Below are 18132 nucleotides of genomic sequence, written 5' to 3'. Positions count from 1 at the left end.
TTAGCAATCCCATCATTCCAGGAGTGTAACTGTTCTTTGAAATCATTGTATCGATGGGTTTAGTTCTGCTTTATGATTTACTGCTGTTCAGGGGCTCTGGGCTTCAGCAAAATGCAGCAAGAAGAAACAGGAGCAATGCTGGAGGCAATTTACAGCGCACACTAATTTTGAAAGCATAGTTATAAAAGCGGAGTTCCAGCCATTTTTGCTTTTATTCAAAGTCAGCAGTTACAAAAACTGTAGCACACTTACCTGTCTTGGAGTCCAGCAATGTTCTCACCCGCGCCGTTCCTTCTCTTCTTCTCTCCATGGCGTCGGCATCTCAACTGCGGGCACCAGACTGTGAGAGCTTGTGGCTTCACAGCTTGGTGCCCACTGCGCATGTGCAAGTCGCGCTTCATCTCCTGATTGGTCCAGTAGTCTCCAGGGACCTGTGAAAATTCCCAAGAGACGGCGGGTGGGAGGAGGGGGCCAAACTTGCGTCGAACTGAGCTGGAAGTGGGAGTGGGTACCTGTCAAAACCAGGTACCTGCCCCCCCCCCCCCAAAAGGTGCCAAATATAGCAGTGGATGGGGGGAGGAGCCAAACAAGCGGACCTTCCACTTTTGGGTGGAACTCCACTTTAATGTGCAATGTATGTTCCTTGCTAAAAAAAAAAATAAAAAAAAACATTTTTAATTATGTTGTTACAAGTTCCGATTTACGTTTGATTTTCCCATAAACTGGAAGCTAAAATCTGATTGGCTTCAATGGTTTGTGCTTATTTGTCATGGGTCAGCCTGCACTCACAGAGACACAACAGCAGCAATGACACGCACGTTGCGTTCCAGCAGTGTAGCAAAGGTTACATAGCACACAGCTAACAGGAAGCGGAAGCGGTGGCCCCGGAAGTGGAGGTACTCCTGAGAAGCGTGACTAGAAGGCTCGGAGCGGAGTGTTCATCTGGTGTGTAGAGGTACATGCAGCTGCGGATACCTTCATTTGTCCCTTTTGCTTTTCTATGAGATGTTCCATTGCATTGAGAGGAAAGTAATTAGGGCTGTTGTGTAATGTACCGAGGAAACAATGTACGCTGTGCTTCGGCCATGGTATTCTTTCTGATCGGGCTGTGTATTGTGACATGGCGTACAGGAGACTGGTAGGAGGGCGAGCGCCTGCTTCATCATCCCATTGTCTAATGCCTGAGATCATCCCTATACACTGAACCAGAGTGAGCAATGTGTGCAGGATGCTGGAGCCAAAAACACCCCCATTCCAGGCCTCTGTAACCAGGTCAGCCCCGCAGCAGGCAGCCTGACAGGTTGTAGTTGTATTTAGGGCCCTGTGTGTTCACGGATGGAGGTAAGGTTTCAGATCTGCTATCCTGTTCTTCCTCCGAATGCATGGAGCCCTACATTAGGGTTGCCACCTCATCCCTTTCAAACCGAGCACATTAATTACACAGATTATGAGGCTGATTCATGCAGATAAAGTACTAAGTGGTTTTAATTACCACTTACCAACCGCACTATAGCCGAATGACAGCTACAGAGTGGTTGTCCAGTTCTGGGAGGGCGTCATATGATGTCCTCCCAGAACGCACGCACCCGGCGGTCGCTGTGTCCTACGGACACAGCTGATCACATGATGAGGTAAAAGGTCAATCACAGCGGCCTTTTACCACATGATCAGCTGTGTCCAATAACACAGAAGATCACCGGGTAAATGCAGTTGCCGGTTATCGGCTGCACTTTCCGTGAGGAAAGTACTGCCGATAACTGGCAATTGTCAGAGAACAGATTGGCACTGATCAGCTGTGCTGCCTATCAGTGCCCATCATTGCTGCCTATCAGTGCCCATTATTGCTGCCTGTCAGTGCAGCCTGATCAATGCACATCAGTGAAGGAGAAAAATTACCTGTTTGCAAAATGTTATAATAGAAACAGAGAAAAAATTTTTTGTTTTAAAATTTTTGTCTCTGTTTTTTGTTTCTAGCGCACAAAATACAACACCCAGTGGTAATTAAATACTACCAAAAGAAAGCTCTATTTGTGTGAAAAAAATGATACAACTTTCATATGGGTACAGTGTTGCATGACCGCACAATTGTCATTCAAAGTGTGACAGCTCTGAAAGCTGAAAATTGGCCTGGGTAGGAAGGGGGTATAAGTGCCCAGTAGACAAGTGGTTACCACAGAACCTGTGTAAATGTGTTCAGTTTTAAAGGGATGAGGTGGCAACCCTACCCTAAATACCGGTACAACGTTTAGCTGCAGCCTGCCGTAGACCTTCACATGCTGCCTGCAGAGGGACCAAATGCTGCACCTGCAACCGCCCCCCCCATGCGCTACATTCCTGGGGGAGACACACTGCTCCTTGACGGATTTGTGTGCAAAGGATGTAAGACGTGTGTCAAAAAAAAAATCCCCAAACTTCTTAGTGTGGCGCTGCTTGATACTTTGAATAAACATCCTGAATATTGTGCTAAAACTCTGATGTACTATAAAACACATCCTTCCCTTATACGTGCATCATTAACCTACTAAATACATTATATGTGCATCCTCCTCAAAATAAATGTGCAACAAGCTATAGAACACCTCCTTCCACTGACATTCCATATAATCCTATGCAAATTCTATATAATTGTGGAATCACAGTGCTGATCCTGAAAATATATATATATTCTCATTATGCAACTGGTGTATAGTGTACTATAGAACATTTCCCTCCACAGAAACACTGCATGTGTTCCCATGTAAATTTATAGTGATGAATATTTGTGACATCCTCCATTACAATATACAAAACCTTAAAAAGTGCTCTAATAGTGCAACTGATATACAACGTACTATAAAACACCTCTCTCCACTAAAACACTACATGTGTTCCTGTGCAAAGTCTATACAATTAAACATTTTGGACATTCAAAGTGTGTGACTTCTTGAACAAAGTGCTTATGTGAAATCCACTTAAAGTGCTCTTTAAAAAAAATTCAGTGCTGCATTCCTTCAAGTGACACTCGTGCTCCCCCCTGTATGGGTCCACACTCACCAAAAAACAAGACTCCTTTTTACAGGTGAGTCATATGCACTTGGTATAACTTCCATCTTCAGCTCTTCCACACTTCCTCTCAATATATCCCTTGGGTCCCCGAATCTCCTTCCTCCTCCACTCCACCAGTTTTAATCCAAGAGAACCAAAAAGCAGAACTCCAATAGTGTAATACCGTTTATTAAATGGTCACACAGACAGTAGAATTGCACTTACATTAAAAAGCATTCAAACCCACTTTACTCAAAAGGCTCTGCCCAACCAGTTTCGTCAGCTTGACGTCATAAGGAGTGGGTCTATGGAGAGGATGTAACAAATATTCATCATTGTATAAATTTACACAGGAACACATGCAGTCTTTCTGTGGAGGGAGGTGTTCTATAGTACACTATACACCAGTTGCATAAAGAGAATATATATATATTTTCAGGATCAGCACTATGATTCCACAAACAATTATATAGAATTTACATAGGATTATATGGAATGTCAGAGGAAGGAGGTGTTCTATAGTTTGTTGCACATTTATTTTGAGGCGGATGCACATATAATGTATTTATGTTAATGATGCACTCATAAGGGAGGGAGGTGTTTTATAGCACTTCAGAGTTTTAGCACAATATTCAGCACATTTATTCAAAGTATCAAGTAGTGTCACACTCAAAAGTTTGGTATCTACTGTATATCCATTGGGGGATATAAGAAGAGTGGTAGGCAGCTACACTGTTGGTATCATTGGTCCATAAGCACAGATAATACACTAGTAAAAAATAAAGCCCATTGTCCTGTGACCGGTGCACACTTCCTGTGTTATCTTAAAGAGCACTCCTAGTTCTTCTCTGGCATATAATACTTATCCTGTATGTTGTGGAGATCTGAAAATAGGAGTGGTTGAGTAGCTAAAGTCTAACTCCACCTTTTGTACCATATTATAGGTTACACTTGAATTTACAGCGTAAGGGCTCAGTCACACAAGGCAGTTTGATCCATACCCCCATGCAAAGCCACATTTACCCCAACGGGGATGCACAGGTGTTGCATGCGGATAGTCCCATTCATGTCTATTGAGACACAGCACAGCCGCTGTATCTCAATATGACGTGTACGGGTGCGTGACCTTGAACTCACCATGGGTGAATTCAGGGCTGCGCACCCACACGGGTGTCACATTGGAAGCAGCAGCTGTGTCCATGCTCCCAATAGACCGCAATGGGACTACTGGCATGGAGATGCATGCAGCACCTGTGCATCGCCATGGCACAGTGGCTAAGTGGTTAGCACTTCTGCCTAGCAGCACTAGGGTCATCAGTTTGAATCCCAGTCACAACTCTACCTGTCTGAAGTCTGCATGTCCTCCCTGTGTCTGTGTGGGTTTCCTGCAGGTTTCCTTCTACACTCCAAAAACATGCTGGTAGGTTAATTGGATCCTGTCTAAATTGGCCCTAGTATATGTATGTATGAGTGTGAGTTAGGAACCTTTGATTATCAGCTCCTTGAAGGCAGGGACTGATGTGAATATACAATATATGTAAATATGTAATAAATAAAACACAGTCCAGTATGGATCAAATAGTCACGTGTGGGCGAGACCTAACCTGGTGAAATTGTGTCTCTCTTCCTCTTCGTAGCTGAGTGTATTTCTGGCAGATCAACTGGCATTTTCTCTATTTGCAGGGCCTTTAAGGGCAGAATACATGTGAAAATGTGTACTCATTGCATATGCTTGGTTTTTTTTGCTGTGATACACACTTAAAAACAGATTTGGTGTTGGGTACACTTTAAAGCTGAACACCAGGTATGGATCAAGGTAAGTATGTAAGGCCTTACATTTTTCTTAATGAATGAAAGTTGTTCTCTGATTAAATAAGTGGAGAGGTAGGGGTGGTGATGTCACAATCTCCACCTTGCCCATCCAGATAATACTTTGCATTTGTTAAGAAAAATGCAGGGTGTTTTGTGAATAGTGCCCATGCGAAGTCAGGGACCCCCTTATATCTTTAAACCTCATCTTCTCTGTGATGGAATGGTTTCTACAACTGACTTCTGTGAGTAGCTATTAAAGTTTGGAACAAGTATTCATGTAAGCTTTAAAAGATTCATTCACCTAATCCTTATGTAATATGTTCCTGCATCTGCACTCTGATGGGCACCTGTTATGTTAAGGGGCACTCTGATGGGCACCTGTTATGTTAAGGGGCACTCTGATGGGCACCTGTTATGTTAAGGGGCACTCTGATAGGCACATGTTATGTTAACGGGCACTCTGATGGGTGCATGTTATGTTAAGGGGCATGCTGTTGGGCGCATGTTATGTTAAGGGGCATGCTGTTGGGCGCATGTTATGTTAAGGGGCACTCTAATGGGCACATGTTATGTTAAGGGGCACTCTGATGGGCACATGTTATGTTAAGGGGCACTCTGATGTGCACATGTTATGTTAAGGGGCACTCTGATGGGCACATGTTATGTTAAGGGGCACTCTGATGGGCACATGTTATGTTAAGGGGCACTCGATTGGGCACATGTTATGTTAAGGGGCACTCTGATGGGTACATGTTATGTTAAGGGGCACTCTGATGGGCACATGTTATGTTAAGGGGCACTCGATTGGGCACCTGTTATGTTAAGGGACATTCTGATGGGCACATGTTATGTTAAGGGGCACTCTGATGGGCACCTGTTATGTTAAGGGGCACTCTGATGGCACATGTTATGTTAAGGGCACTCTGATGGGCGCATGTTATGTTAAGGGGCACTCTGATGGGCGCATGTTATGTTAAGGGGCACTCTGATGGGCGCATGTTATGTTAAGGGGCACTCTGATGGGCGCATGTTATGTTAAGGGGCACTCTGATGGGCACATGTTATGGTATGGAGCACTCTGATGGGCATATTCTAAGATGTGCCCATTAGCGAGCCCCTGTAAGACTACACCCTACCTTGAGGGTAGACAGGAGCTTGCTGGAATCCTTGATGGACGCTTGTGTACAGGCAGGGAAGGGGAGCTGGAGAGACAGTGAGCTGAAAGGGGTGAGGCGCACATGTGATGTCATGTTTCCGTGACGAGCGCCCTGCTCAGCGGAAGAGATGTCATTGGTCCAGGTGGCAGTGCTGCTGGGGCAGACAGCGGTCTGCCATTTGGTGACCGCTACTCTGCAGGCTCCTTAGAAAAAAAATAAATTCCCAAATTTTTATTTGCAAAAAATGTGCATTTATTTATTTTATTTTTATTTTCAAAAGGTGAACTTAGCCTTTAAGTCTTTGCACAAGTAATCTAGGATGTGTACCAGCTTAAGGTTAGTTCATATTAGGATGTAAGGAAACAGGTTTATTAATGAAAATGGCATCCACTAGAGTAAACATCAGTGAGAAGAAAATGGCCTGAAACCTTTAGTAATTATATTTTTGTTCTCAACTGTAATGCTGTTCTCTATTTATTCTTTCTTCTGTAGTGTCTGCAAGGCATCATGGCTGGCATTCTGTTTGAAGACATCTTTGATGTAAAGGATATTGACCCTGAAGGAAGAAAATTTGATCGAGGTAAATTTTATATCTGGCTCTAGTTTGACAGTTTTCCTCATCATTAAAAAAAAATCACATTTTTGACCCATCCATATTACAGTGTAAAGGAATCACTTTTATTCCATTCATCCCTCTTTAAAAAAGCACGTTTCTGCCACAATGACACTTAAAGCTTATCTCCAGGCAGACCTAAAAAGATGCTGAAATGCAGCAATGTGCTCACCATATATAGAAGGTCTGTGATTTCCTCTATAGTTAGTTCCATTTTATTACTGTTCTTTTTGAAATCCTGCTGTCACTTTGTCAGTACTTCAATTTTGTGATGGATGGGGTTGATCACCACAGCCGCCTCTGTAGTTTCTGGGAGACAGGACTTCTCAGCGCCTTTAGGTTCATGTTGACCAGCCTTTGTCAGGCAGTGCTGACGTATGCTGATCACTGCATACATTGAGGCACAGATAGTTCCTGCCCCCAACTGACTCCTTTTTAGTCCCGTCTTTCTCCACAGCTTAGCATTGCTTAGATGCTTGCCCAGTTCTGCCTACTTCTTCCCCTTTTCAAAGCCAGTCCTTCCCCTTTTCACGGCCCTACCGATATAAATTTTAGAGGATGATTGAGAACAAGGTCCCTTACATTAGTGGGAAGAATGCCTCTTTTACAATGGTAGACAGAATGCCATATTACAGACAGATAAGAAAAAAAAAATCATTGGTGTCATGCAGCTGGCTCTGCCAATTGACATTGGCGTGGAACTATACAGGCACTATCAAATGGAAGATACATTGATAACAAATTAAGAAAGCTAGGTTGAGAAAGGTTCTTTCAGCTTCCCTGGCAAGAATTTTCAAGCCTGTTGAAGACAAAACAGGGAGTAGTAAAAGTGTCTTACTACAGAACATGGTGAAAGGAAGACTTATTACTAGGACATGCTCTAGAAGGGACAGAGGAGGTTTTGAGGTAAGTGTGGTCATGCTTGGAGATTTGCTTTAAAAGCGTACCATCAACATTTTTATAACACATGAGCCACCAAGATTTGCTATGTCTATTAGAAGCCCTAGCCACTGACCCCACACCTATCTAATGTATGTTATGGAGGCATGGTAAATAGCATTAGCAACCACAGCAACTGCATTCCTGATTCAGTCTTGCACAATTTGACAATTTAATCTGTTATCAAGCCAGATACCACATATAAGGTTGGCATTAATGAATGACAAAGTGTTTCCTGCTGCTTCCGGACTTTCACTTTGTGCATTTACATCTCCCCCCCCATGCCCCTACTATGATACCCTCACCAGACCCTTCTGTCTGACCCAAAACTTCCAAATACCATCCCCTCCTCCAATTCCCACACCTTCGTTCTCTGACCCAGGTTACATCCCCTCTAACCCGCAAACCCACACCACAAGCTTGCCCTTTTTTTAAAATAAATGCACATATACAGTAAGTCAGGCAGACAGTTGAAGACATCGTTGTTTTGTTCTATTACTTTATTTGTGTAACTGTACATGCACAATAACTGCATATACAGCGGGTAAAATAAGTATTGAACACATCACCATTTTTCTAGTTAAATATATTTCTAAAGGTGCTATTGACAATGCAATCCATACATACAAAGAAACCAAAACAAATAATTTCAGTTATGTCTAATAAAATGGAATGACAAAGGGAAAAAGTATTGAACACGTGAAGAAAGGGAGGTGCAAAAAGGCATGGAAAGCCAAGACACCAGCTGAAATCTATCGGTAATTAGAAATAAATCCTGATTCTTTTTCTTTAATCACCAATTGGGGATTATTTTTTGTTATATTTTTTGATTTTTATATATTTTTATATTTTGAATTTTTTGGACAATTTTTTGGACAATTCTTCATGGTTTGATGTTTTGTGTTGGTTTTATTTTATTTTATTTGTTTAAAGGAAAGTCATATATATTTTGTCTAGTTGGCCTTCAATTGTGGAGGTGGATAACTTTTCTGGGATACTATAGGGTGTAAGTGTTGCTATATAGAATTATTAGAAATAAATCCTGCCCCTTGTCAGTGCAAATTAATATCAGCTGGTTCAGTCTCAACTTGTGGCCTATAAAAAGGTGTCTCATCAGCAAGGTGTCACACAAGAAACATCTTATGATGGGTAAAAGCAAAGAGCTCTCTCAAGACCTTTGCAACCTACTTGTTGCAAAACATACAGATGACATTGGTTGCAGAGGGATTTCTAAACGTCTCAATGTTCCAGTGAGCACTGCTGGGGCCATAATCCGGAAGTGCAAAGAACATCATTTCACCATAAACTGGCCATGTCCAGGTGCTCCTCGCAAGATTTCAGACAGAGGAGTAAAAAGATATGTCAGAAAAGCTGTCCAAGAACCAAATACCACTTGTGGAGAGTTTCAGACCTGGAATTAGCAGGTACAATTGTTTCAGAGAAAACAATACGTAATGCACTCAAATGCCATGGCCTGTATGCACGCTCACCACGCAAGACTCCGTTGCTGAAGAAAAAGCATATTGAAGCTGGTTTAAAGTTTGCTGCACAACATTTAGACAAGCCTGTGAAATACTGGGAGAATATAGTCTGCTCAGATGAGAGCAAAATTGAACTCTTTGGATGCCATAATACACATCATGTTTGGAGGTCAAATGGCACTGCCCATCACCCCAAAACACCATACCAACAGTGAAGTTAGGAGGTGGGAACATCATGGAATGGGGCTGTTTTTCAGCATACGGTATTGGAAAACGTCATGTTGTTGAAGGAAAGATGAATGGAAAAATGGACCAAAACATTCTTGATAAAAATCTGCCATCTACCAGGATGATGAAGATGAAACGAGGGTGGACATTTTAGTAAGACAATGATTCCAAACACAAGTGCAAGAAAAATCTAAATTGGTTTCAAAGAAAATAAAGCTGCTAGAATGGCCCAGCCAATCACCTGACTTGAATCCAATAGAAAATCTTTGGAAAGCACTAAAGATCAGAGTTCATAGAAGAGGCCCATAGAACCTTCAAGATTTGAAGTCTGTGTGGAAGAATGGGCCAAAATTACACCTGAGGAATGCATGCAACTAGTTTCTCCATACAGGAGGAGTCTTGAAGCGGTCATTATCAACAAAGGATTTTGTACGAAGCATTAAATAAATGTCAGTTAACATGTTCAATACTTTTTCCCTGTGTCATTCCATTTTATTACAGATAACTTAAAGTGTTACTAAACCCACAACAGTAAAATCAGTTTGTAAAGCATGCTTGTACCCACTGTGGAACCTAAGGGATTAATCCTCCACATTGTGTTAAAAAAAAAAAGCCTGTTTGATCCTGTCTTCTCTGATCCTCCCTTTCTACTGTCCCCAATCCATCTGATGATAGCGCAGATCTCTAGGAGTGACTCTGTACATGCTCAGTTTAGTGTGTATGGCTAGAGAGCTTTTTTTTTTCTTTGTGGAAGGTGCATGTGATCAGCACAGGGCTAATCAGCACTGTCCAGACAGAGGGTTAGGGGTCATGCAGCCACATAGGACAGTCAGAGAAGAATCAATACTCTTCCTACACGCTTTAACCAGTGCTCAGCTGGACTCTGATAGAAGTCACAAAACTGCTATATACTGCTGACGAGAAAAGGTATTTATCAGTTTATATTTACTAAAATAATTGCACTTCCATGTCGTGTGTACTGTGGAAGACCAGATATAGTGAATGCAGGGTCCTGGGTTTAGTAACACTTACATTTCTGAATTTATTTGTTTTGTTTTCTTTGTGTGTATGGATTACATTATGGATCGGCATGGATTAGCAGCGGTGAATAACGATCATACATTATTCACATTCAGGGAACAACTTTTAACAAAAGAAAGGGAAAAGCAATGTAAATCTAAAGTCTGTTCCGAGCTTTCTAATTTTTTTTCCCCCAGTTTCCAGGCTGCATTGTGAAAGTGAATCTTTTAAGATGGACCTTATCCTTGATGTGAACATTCAGATATATCCTGTGGATCTTGGTTAGTTTTCAATACTTTCTCTTCTCATGTACTAAAAAGAAAGTATAATATATCAGATTTTTAGTGCTGCAGTATTCTGCCACCAAAATTATTTTTTTCTTACTGTGCACATGTTGCTGTCCTGCTGTAAGGCTGCTTGATTCTGCCCTATTCTTCCCTTAAATCACCTCATAGCTGTTATCACTGTTCTTTCCCACCTGGCTTTCTGCTTGACTGCCACTATTTTTCAGTGCTCCGTGTCAGTTTTTTTGCCAGCTCTGTGACTTCCACTGTACTGTTTATTTTTATCTCTATTCTGTTCTGCTCCACATTCATATCCACCCCGTTAGCTCAGTCATTTTTTACTGTCTCAGTTCTTTGCTCAGTCTTTTAGCCCTCTATGCTTTTTTGCTTCCTATAGCCTGCTCCAATTATTTTTCTTCTCTTCTTCTTGTGGTTGTGACTGGTTCTCTTCCCTCTTATATCTGTTAGCTGCCACTGTTTCTGTATGTTTGATAAATAATAAATGTGTGTTGCGCTCCACCCAAAAAAACAAAATATAAATTTTATGAATGCTGGACAGTGTTCCTTATGATAAAATATTATTATATAAATCCTCTCACACAAACGTGCAACCGTTTTAAAACTATATAAATCAAGATGAATATAAACACCTGAGTATTAGAATAAAGTCAATCTAATGTAAGAGGTAATGTGCTATTATATAACTTAATAAATATTTTCAGTGAGTATAACCGATATAATTCAATCAAAAATAAGAATAAGATGTCATCCCAAAACCATAATGACAGTGATATTAGATTAATAATGCAAGTAAAATAAACCAATCAAATGTGACAACAAAATTCATTAAATGTGATGTGTGAAGAAACCATTTAATGTGATATTAAAAAATATTTAAAAAAAATAAATAAAAAATGTAACAAATTTAAATAAAACATAATTAAAAAATAGTCCTCCTTTGTGAGCATGCTATGCTGAAAATTATATATGCGCTCACCTCACTATATAGCCCAACCATAAAGTTGGCTATATAAGCTTAAAAGTCCTTAGCTGGGCCAGATTAGGATGTCCATACTATAATCAAATATGTATGATGATGAGTAAACTGTGATAATAATCTCCTTCTACTGGGGGTCTCCTGATCTCCCTTCTTGGCTGTGAGTAAAGGATGAATAGATGAGGATTTCTCCCCTTGTCCTGCAGGGGTCTGTCTCCTATTTCCTCCTCTCCCCTTTATTCCTCCAGTTGATGCATGAAAGACAGAAATATCCACATAGTGCCTTATCCTTTGATATTAGATTTTATTAGATGCAAAAACAAATGCGCACTCGCATGGAAAAATAGTTAAATCACGTTTTGTATCAGTGTGTCCTCGTGCACACTAACATTACTCACCGTTCTGCTGACTCGTATGGCGTCGTGACGTCAGAGCCCCTCCCCTACGAGTTGCGCCACAGGGTCACGTGGCTTCCTCAGGGGGATTCAATAGGACGCCACAACGCTAACATCTTTATATATGTAATCCCGGCGCCATATTTCTGGAGTCCGCACGGGGGCGGCCATCTTCATGGGGCCAAATAACGCTATTTGTGTATGAACGGTGAATCAAATTAGATACACTGTTCCCACTGTCTACAGAAACTATTTATACACACCCTCACTTATCTCTGACATAATAGTCACTTGTACTGTTAGCAGCTGTGCAGGACATCACTGGGCAAAAAGATATATATTATCTAACATACTTATTAAACACATAAAAAAACGATAATACATTCTAGGTGTGACTCCATTAAACACATTTTAATAATTACTAAAAATATTATATACCGTATATACTCGAGTATAAGCCGAGTTTTTCAGCACATTTTTTGTGCTGAAAAACGGCCCCCTCGGCTTATACTCGAGTCAACAGGGGGGGCGTGAGGCTCTGTCAAGGGGGGCACGTACAGGGGTGGGCAGAGGGCTGCTGTCTCTTACCTGTCTCCCACGATGATCCATCCAGGAGGCGCTGCTCCTTCCGTCACTCCGGCCACTCCCTCACTCCTGCCGCTCGGCTCCGCCTCCTCACCGGTGATTGGCCGCCAGAACTGTAGCTCAGGAAAGGTACACAGGCGGCCAATCATGGGCGAGGATGCGGAGCCGAGCGGACCCACGAAAATCGAGTGAGGGAAAAGCCGGTAAGTGTGCAGTGCAGAGATGCTGCTGCAACCACATATGCTGGCTGCAGCAGCACCATACTGCAACAGGGGTCAGCAAGTGTCATTGGTGTCAGTGGGAGGAATAGTGCCGCATCATTGGTGTCACTGATACTAATGATGGGGCATTATTCCTCCCACTGACACCAACGATGGGGCATTATTCCTCCCACTGACACCAACGATGGGGCACTATTCCTCCCACTGACACCAATGATGGGGCACTATTCCTCCCACTGACACCAATGATGGGGCACTATTCCTCCCAATGATACTAATGATGGGGCATTATTCCTCCCACTGACACCAACGATGGGGCACTATTACTCCCAGTGATACCAATGATGGGGCACTATTCCTCCCACTGACACCAAAGATGGGGCACTATTCCTCCCACTGACACCAATGGTGGGGCACTATTCCTCCCACTGACACCAATGATGGGGCACTATTCCTCCCACTGACACCAATGATGGGGCACTATTCCTTCCACTGATACCCTCGGCTTATACTCGAGTCAATAGTTTTTCCCAGTTTTTTTGTGGTAAAATTAGGTACCTCGGCTTATATTCGGGTGGGCTTATACTCGAATATATACGGTACTCTTACTAGATAAATTGTAGATAGAAAATAATTAAAAATAATAAAAAGTTGCCGTAATTCATATAATGCTAATTGAGAACTACTATTCGCTAACTCAATTGATTATTAATCCAGTCTTATAAACATAAATAGATTTCTCACTTACTATATGTATGCCCTTATTACATATATTTATTTCATACTAACCTTATTGTAACAATTATATTTAATAAATTTAAATAGAATATTTTAAAAATCCGTATTCAGGATCGACTGAAGCGGGGATAGCTTGTGGCGAGGCAGGCCAGTGAGGAGGGAGTTGCAGTAATCGAGTCGGGATATGATGAGGGAGTGGATGAGAACTGGAAGGTGCTTAAATTAGATAAATATTTAAAAGATATTATACCTGATAAACCTAAGTATATATATATATATATAGGAAAGCACCCAATTTGAGAGACAGATTGGTTAAAAATATCTTAGAACCACCTAAACCCACAAGTAACATGAGTTTTTTTCAGGGTACAGGTTTTTATTCATGTGGGCGGTGTTGCAGCAGGGTTTGTGGTAACCCTAGACGTAGATATACATTTTTTAATACCCACAATAATAAAGAATATAAGATCAAACAATTAATTTCGTGTGATACAAAAGGAGTGGTCTATGTCTTAAAATGCCCTTGTAACCTTATATACGTAGGTAGAACAAAAAGAGCTTTAAAAGAAAGAATCAAAGAACATGTGTATAATATAAATAGAGGGTACAGATATCACCATGTTTCGCTACATTTCCGTCAATTTCATAATAAGGATGCATCATGTTTACAGGTTTGGGGAATAGAGAAACATAATAGGCACTGGAGAGGAGACAACTTGGTTAGAGAGATCAGTAAAAAAGAATCGAAGTGGATACATGAAATGAGATGCCTAGCACCTCTAGGTATTAATAAGGAGTTTGATTTACCCTGTTTTATTAGTAATTATTAAGCATATTTTTGATTGTTCTTTTAATATGTATTAAATATGACTAGATATATAACTATACATAACCATATTGAGTTTTTAGATTATTTATCTCATAAGAACTTTCAGTCATTTACATAAATTTATATATATAAAAAAAGGAGTAGTGGATACAGAGTAATGACTCTAGGGAGATAGGATTTTTAATCAATTTAAAATTTTAACATTTTTTAAATATATTCTATTTAAATTTATTAAATATAATTGTTAACACAATAAGGTTAGTATGAAATAAATATATGTAATAAGGGCATACATATAGTAAGTGATAAGTGTATTATCATTTTTTTATGTATTTAATAAGTATGTTAGATAATATATATCTTTTTGCCCAGTGATGTCCTGCACAGCTGCTAACAGTACAAGTGACTATTATGTCAGAGATAAGTGAGGGCATGTATAAATAGTTTCTGTAGACAGCGGGAACAGTGTATCTAATTTGATTCACTGTTCATACACAAATGGCGTTATTTGGCCCCATTAAGATAGCTGCCCCCGTGCGGACTCCAGAAATATGGCGCCGGGATTACATATATAAAGATGTTAGCGTTGTGGCATCCTATTGAATCCCCTTGAGGAAGCCACGTGACCCTGTGGCGCAACTCGTAGGGGAGGGGCTCTGACGTCACGATGCCATGCGAGTCAGCAGAACGGTGAGTATTGTTAGTGTGCATGAGGACGAGGACACACTGATATAAAACGTGATTTAACTGTTTTTCCTGTCAGGTTTTAATTGCTGCCTATGCGCCAATTAGGGAGATTCACCTTCTCTATTTGTCATGTTTACCCTTATCAGTGAAAGAAAATCCCAAATTTTGGATTGTCTCTAGAACAGGAAATTTTCCAATGCAGACACTAGTTGGCACTAGTTCGACAGCTAGGGATTACCTCACTTTGGAGGGATTTCCACTTACTTCCTGCTTCAGCTATGAGACAGGAAGTGAATAGAAAGCTCTCAAATGGCAAACTAAAAACTCATTTGAAATGAATTTAGCTCCGTAAACAGGAGGAGAGTGGTAATATTGTCACAGTCAAATTTATTGGTGACTCACAATGTCCGTCACAATGTACATTCTCTACTGTGGTGTATTTCGCTTACAGGGTGGTAGACACACGAAATGAAGAAGTAGAACATATTTTACACAACAGTATACAAATAAGTGATGTGGACTGTACTATATGGTGAGGACTGCATACAGTTGAACATTATGAAGTATGTCCATATTTTTTCACTGGTTACACAGTGCCGTACATTGTATGTGTCACTCCATGTGTACACAATAGTATACCTGAAATTTTCTACTACTGTCTGCTTACCCCTCTGCAAACAGACTTGGGGCCTGTGTCAATGAGATTTTTTTGTTTCAAGCAGGTTTTGTTTTCCCATACAAGTCAATGGGAATGCAGAATCTGCTTAACCACTTGCCAACCACGCTACAGCCAAATAACAGCTACAGCGCAATTGTCCAGTTCTGGGAGGGCCCAGCAGTGCCTCCCATCAGTGCCGCCAGTCAGTGCTGCCGATCAGTGACCATCATTGTTACATATCAGTGCTGCCTATCCGTGCCACCTCATCAGTGCTGCCTTTCAGTGCAGCCTCATCAACGCATATCGGTGAAGGAGAAAAATTACCTGTTTGCTAAATTTTATAATAGAAACAAAGACAAACCTTTTTATTTTCAAATTTTTTCTCTTTTTTTTTTGTTTATAGCGCAAAAATAAAACACCCAGCAGCGAGTAAATACCACCAAAAGAAAGCTCTATGTGTGTGAAAAAAGTGATAAAAATTTCATTTGGGTATAATGTTGCATGACCGCGCAATTGTCAAAGTGCGACAGCGCTGAAAGCTGAAAATTGGCCTTGGCAGGAAGGGGGTATAAGTGCCCAGTAGGCAAGAATTTAAATCAGGTCAAAAGGTCAGATGTAGCTATCAGTGAACTTGAAATTATTCCAGAAGTATTTGTCAGATTGATGCCGTTGCCAAAAGCCCAATGACTCAAATCCTGATTAATTTATTGAATTCTTTCTTGTAATGTATTCTTGTAATTCCTATGGTATCATTTGTTCTCAGGTGATAAATTTCGCTTGGTTATTGCCAATACACTATATGAGGATGGCACATTGGATGATGGAGAGTACAACCCCAATGATGACCGCCCTTCCAGGTGCATTAACAGTTCTAATTGCTACAAATGCTGGGTGGGTTATCAAGTTAAAGGGTATGTTTGGACATTACTTAGTAACATCTTTACCAAGCTTGCATAGTTCTTGCAGCCATTGAGAACCCAGTTCTTTCACATGCACCCAAATCTACATCTCCCAAAAGCCCTTTCCCTTCACACAGGAGCTTATTTACTCAAGAAAATGAGAATCTTCACTCAATAAATTATGTGCGTATTCAATTCAAAATCACAGCCAAGTGAAAAGCAAATCCTTCTACCTATTTCACCTGCAAATGATTGGGTATTCAAAATAAGATTGAATTTTTAACATGGCTGTATAAATGAAGTCAATAGTCATATACTTTATTGAAGGCATGGTACATGTTTTTACACACACCTCATGTCATTCAAAGATGTGCATTGATCAGGGATTTACATGGCGTCAGAGTAAATCTTCACATTTCAGTGTTCGCAGTTGCTGTTTGTGTTGAAACATGAGGCGTTAGGCATGGCTACACAGTAATCAGATCTAATGCACATAAGCAGGTAGAATATTTCATAGACACACATAGAGCTCACTGATTCAGCTAGGAGCTGATGTGTCAGTGCTCACACATTTGTGATAAAACACAGAAGGGGTGGCAGTGCATACATTGGACGCTGTGTGGCTGGGAAGAAGTTGTTGCATAGGAACCAGTACAGTACATGGACATCGAAGAACAGATCAGTCATCCTCAGAGAGGGATGTTACAGAAAGACAGAAAAACACAATGAGAAACAATTAATTGAAAAATAGGTTACAGGGCATAAAGTAGTCAATGTATATGGATTATTTTTGGGAAAAAAAGGATATCCCTTAGTCTGAATGCCATCGTTGGTGACTGGTATAACTCAAGAGATGTTATGTTTCTTTCAGAGCCGACCAGTTTGAATATGTCATGTATGGGAAAGTTTACAGGATAGAAGGAGATGAAACATCCACAGAAGCTGCTACTCGCCTGTAAGCATTTCAGATTACTCCACCCCAAACATTTTTTTTTTTTATCTCTGTACACTTCATCATATAGTTATCTTTCTGTAACAAAATTTTTACTTACCATGTTCTGCTTCCCTTCAGGTCTGCATACGTATCGTATGGTGGCCTATTGATGAGACTACAGGGAGATGCTAATAATCTTCATGGTTTTGAAGTGGATTCTCGTATTTACCTTATGATGAAGAAACTTGCCTTCTAAAGATGGCTATTTGGAAGAGAGAGTTATAGTGTAGTATTATTAATTCATGGAACTCAACAATTTAGAATTAATTACAAAAGTTTCCTGAGCTTTGTACGTTTTTGTATTTAATTAAAATATATTTTTGTATGGTTGCTTTTTATTTTGCATGAAGGATGGATAAATCCTTAAAAACTATTATAAGCTATCACATTTCCCAATATAGAAGCTGCATAAGAAAAATGTTTGTTGGAATTATACCTTCTAAAAAAATATGCAGCATGTATTTATAACATGCATAAAAAAGAAGTGGGCCACCCTAGTAGATACATTTAAAGCGATACTGAAGGTTCTTTTTTTTTGGTAAAATACCAAACATGTCTATACTTACCTGCT

The 18132-nt window shown here is 40.5% G+C and overlaps 1 protein-coding gene across 4 annotated transcripts; it reads left to right on the top strand.

Moving 5' to 3' along the window:
- Nucleotides 1-849: 849 nt before the first annotated feature.
- Nucleotides 850-17886, top strand: POLR2H (RNA polymerase II, I and III subunit H). 4 transcript variants are annotated; one of them, XM_089685502.1, is made up of 6 exons: nucleotides 850-955; nucleotides 6486-6573; nucleotides 10472-10555; nucleotides 16432-16525; nucleotides 17439-17522; nucleotides 17640-17886. In XM_089685502.1, exons 2-6 carry the CDS (start codon nucleotides 6501-6503, stop codon nucleotides 17755-17757), a joined length of 453 nt encoding a protein of 150 aa, XP_089541628.1. In that variant the 5' UTR covers nucleotides 850-955; nucleotides 6486-6500; the 3' UTR covers nucleotides 17758-17886. The 4 variants fall into 4 exon arrangements, with proteins under 4 accessions (XP_089541628.1, XP_089541630.1, XP_089541631.1 ...); XM_089685503.1 differs by having other exon boundaries at nucleotides 874-945; XM_089685504.1 differs by lacking the exon at nucleotides 10472-10555.
- Nucleotides 17887-18132: the final 246 nt, after the last annotated feature.

Source organism: Staurois parvus, unplaced genomic scaffold (genome assembly GCF_062004578.1).
Source record: "Staurois parvus isolate SC_StPar_1 unplaced genomic scaffold, SC_StPar_1.0 ptg000376l, whole genome shotgun sequence".
Classification (NCBI taxonomy): Eukaryota; Metazoa; Chordata; class Amphibia; order Anura; family Ranidae; genus Staurois; species Staurois parvus.
This window is presented reverse-complemented; position numbering and strand designations above follow the sequence as displayed.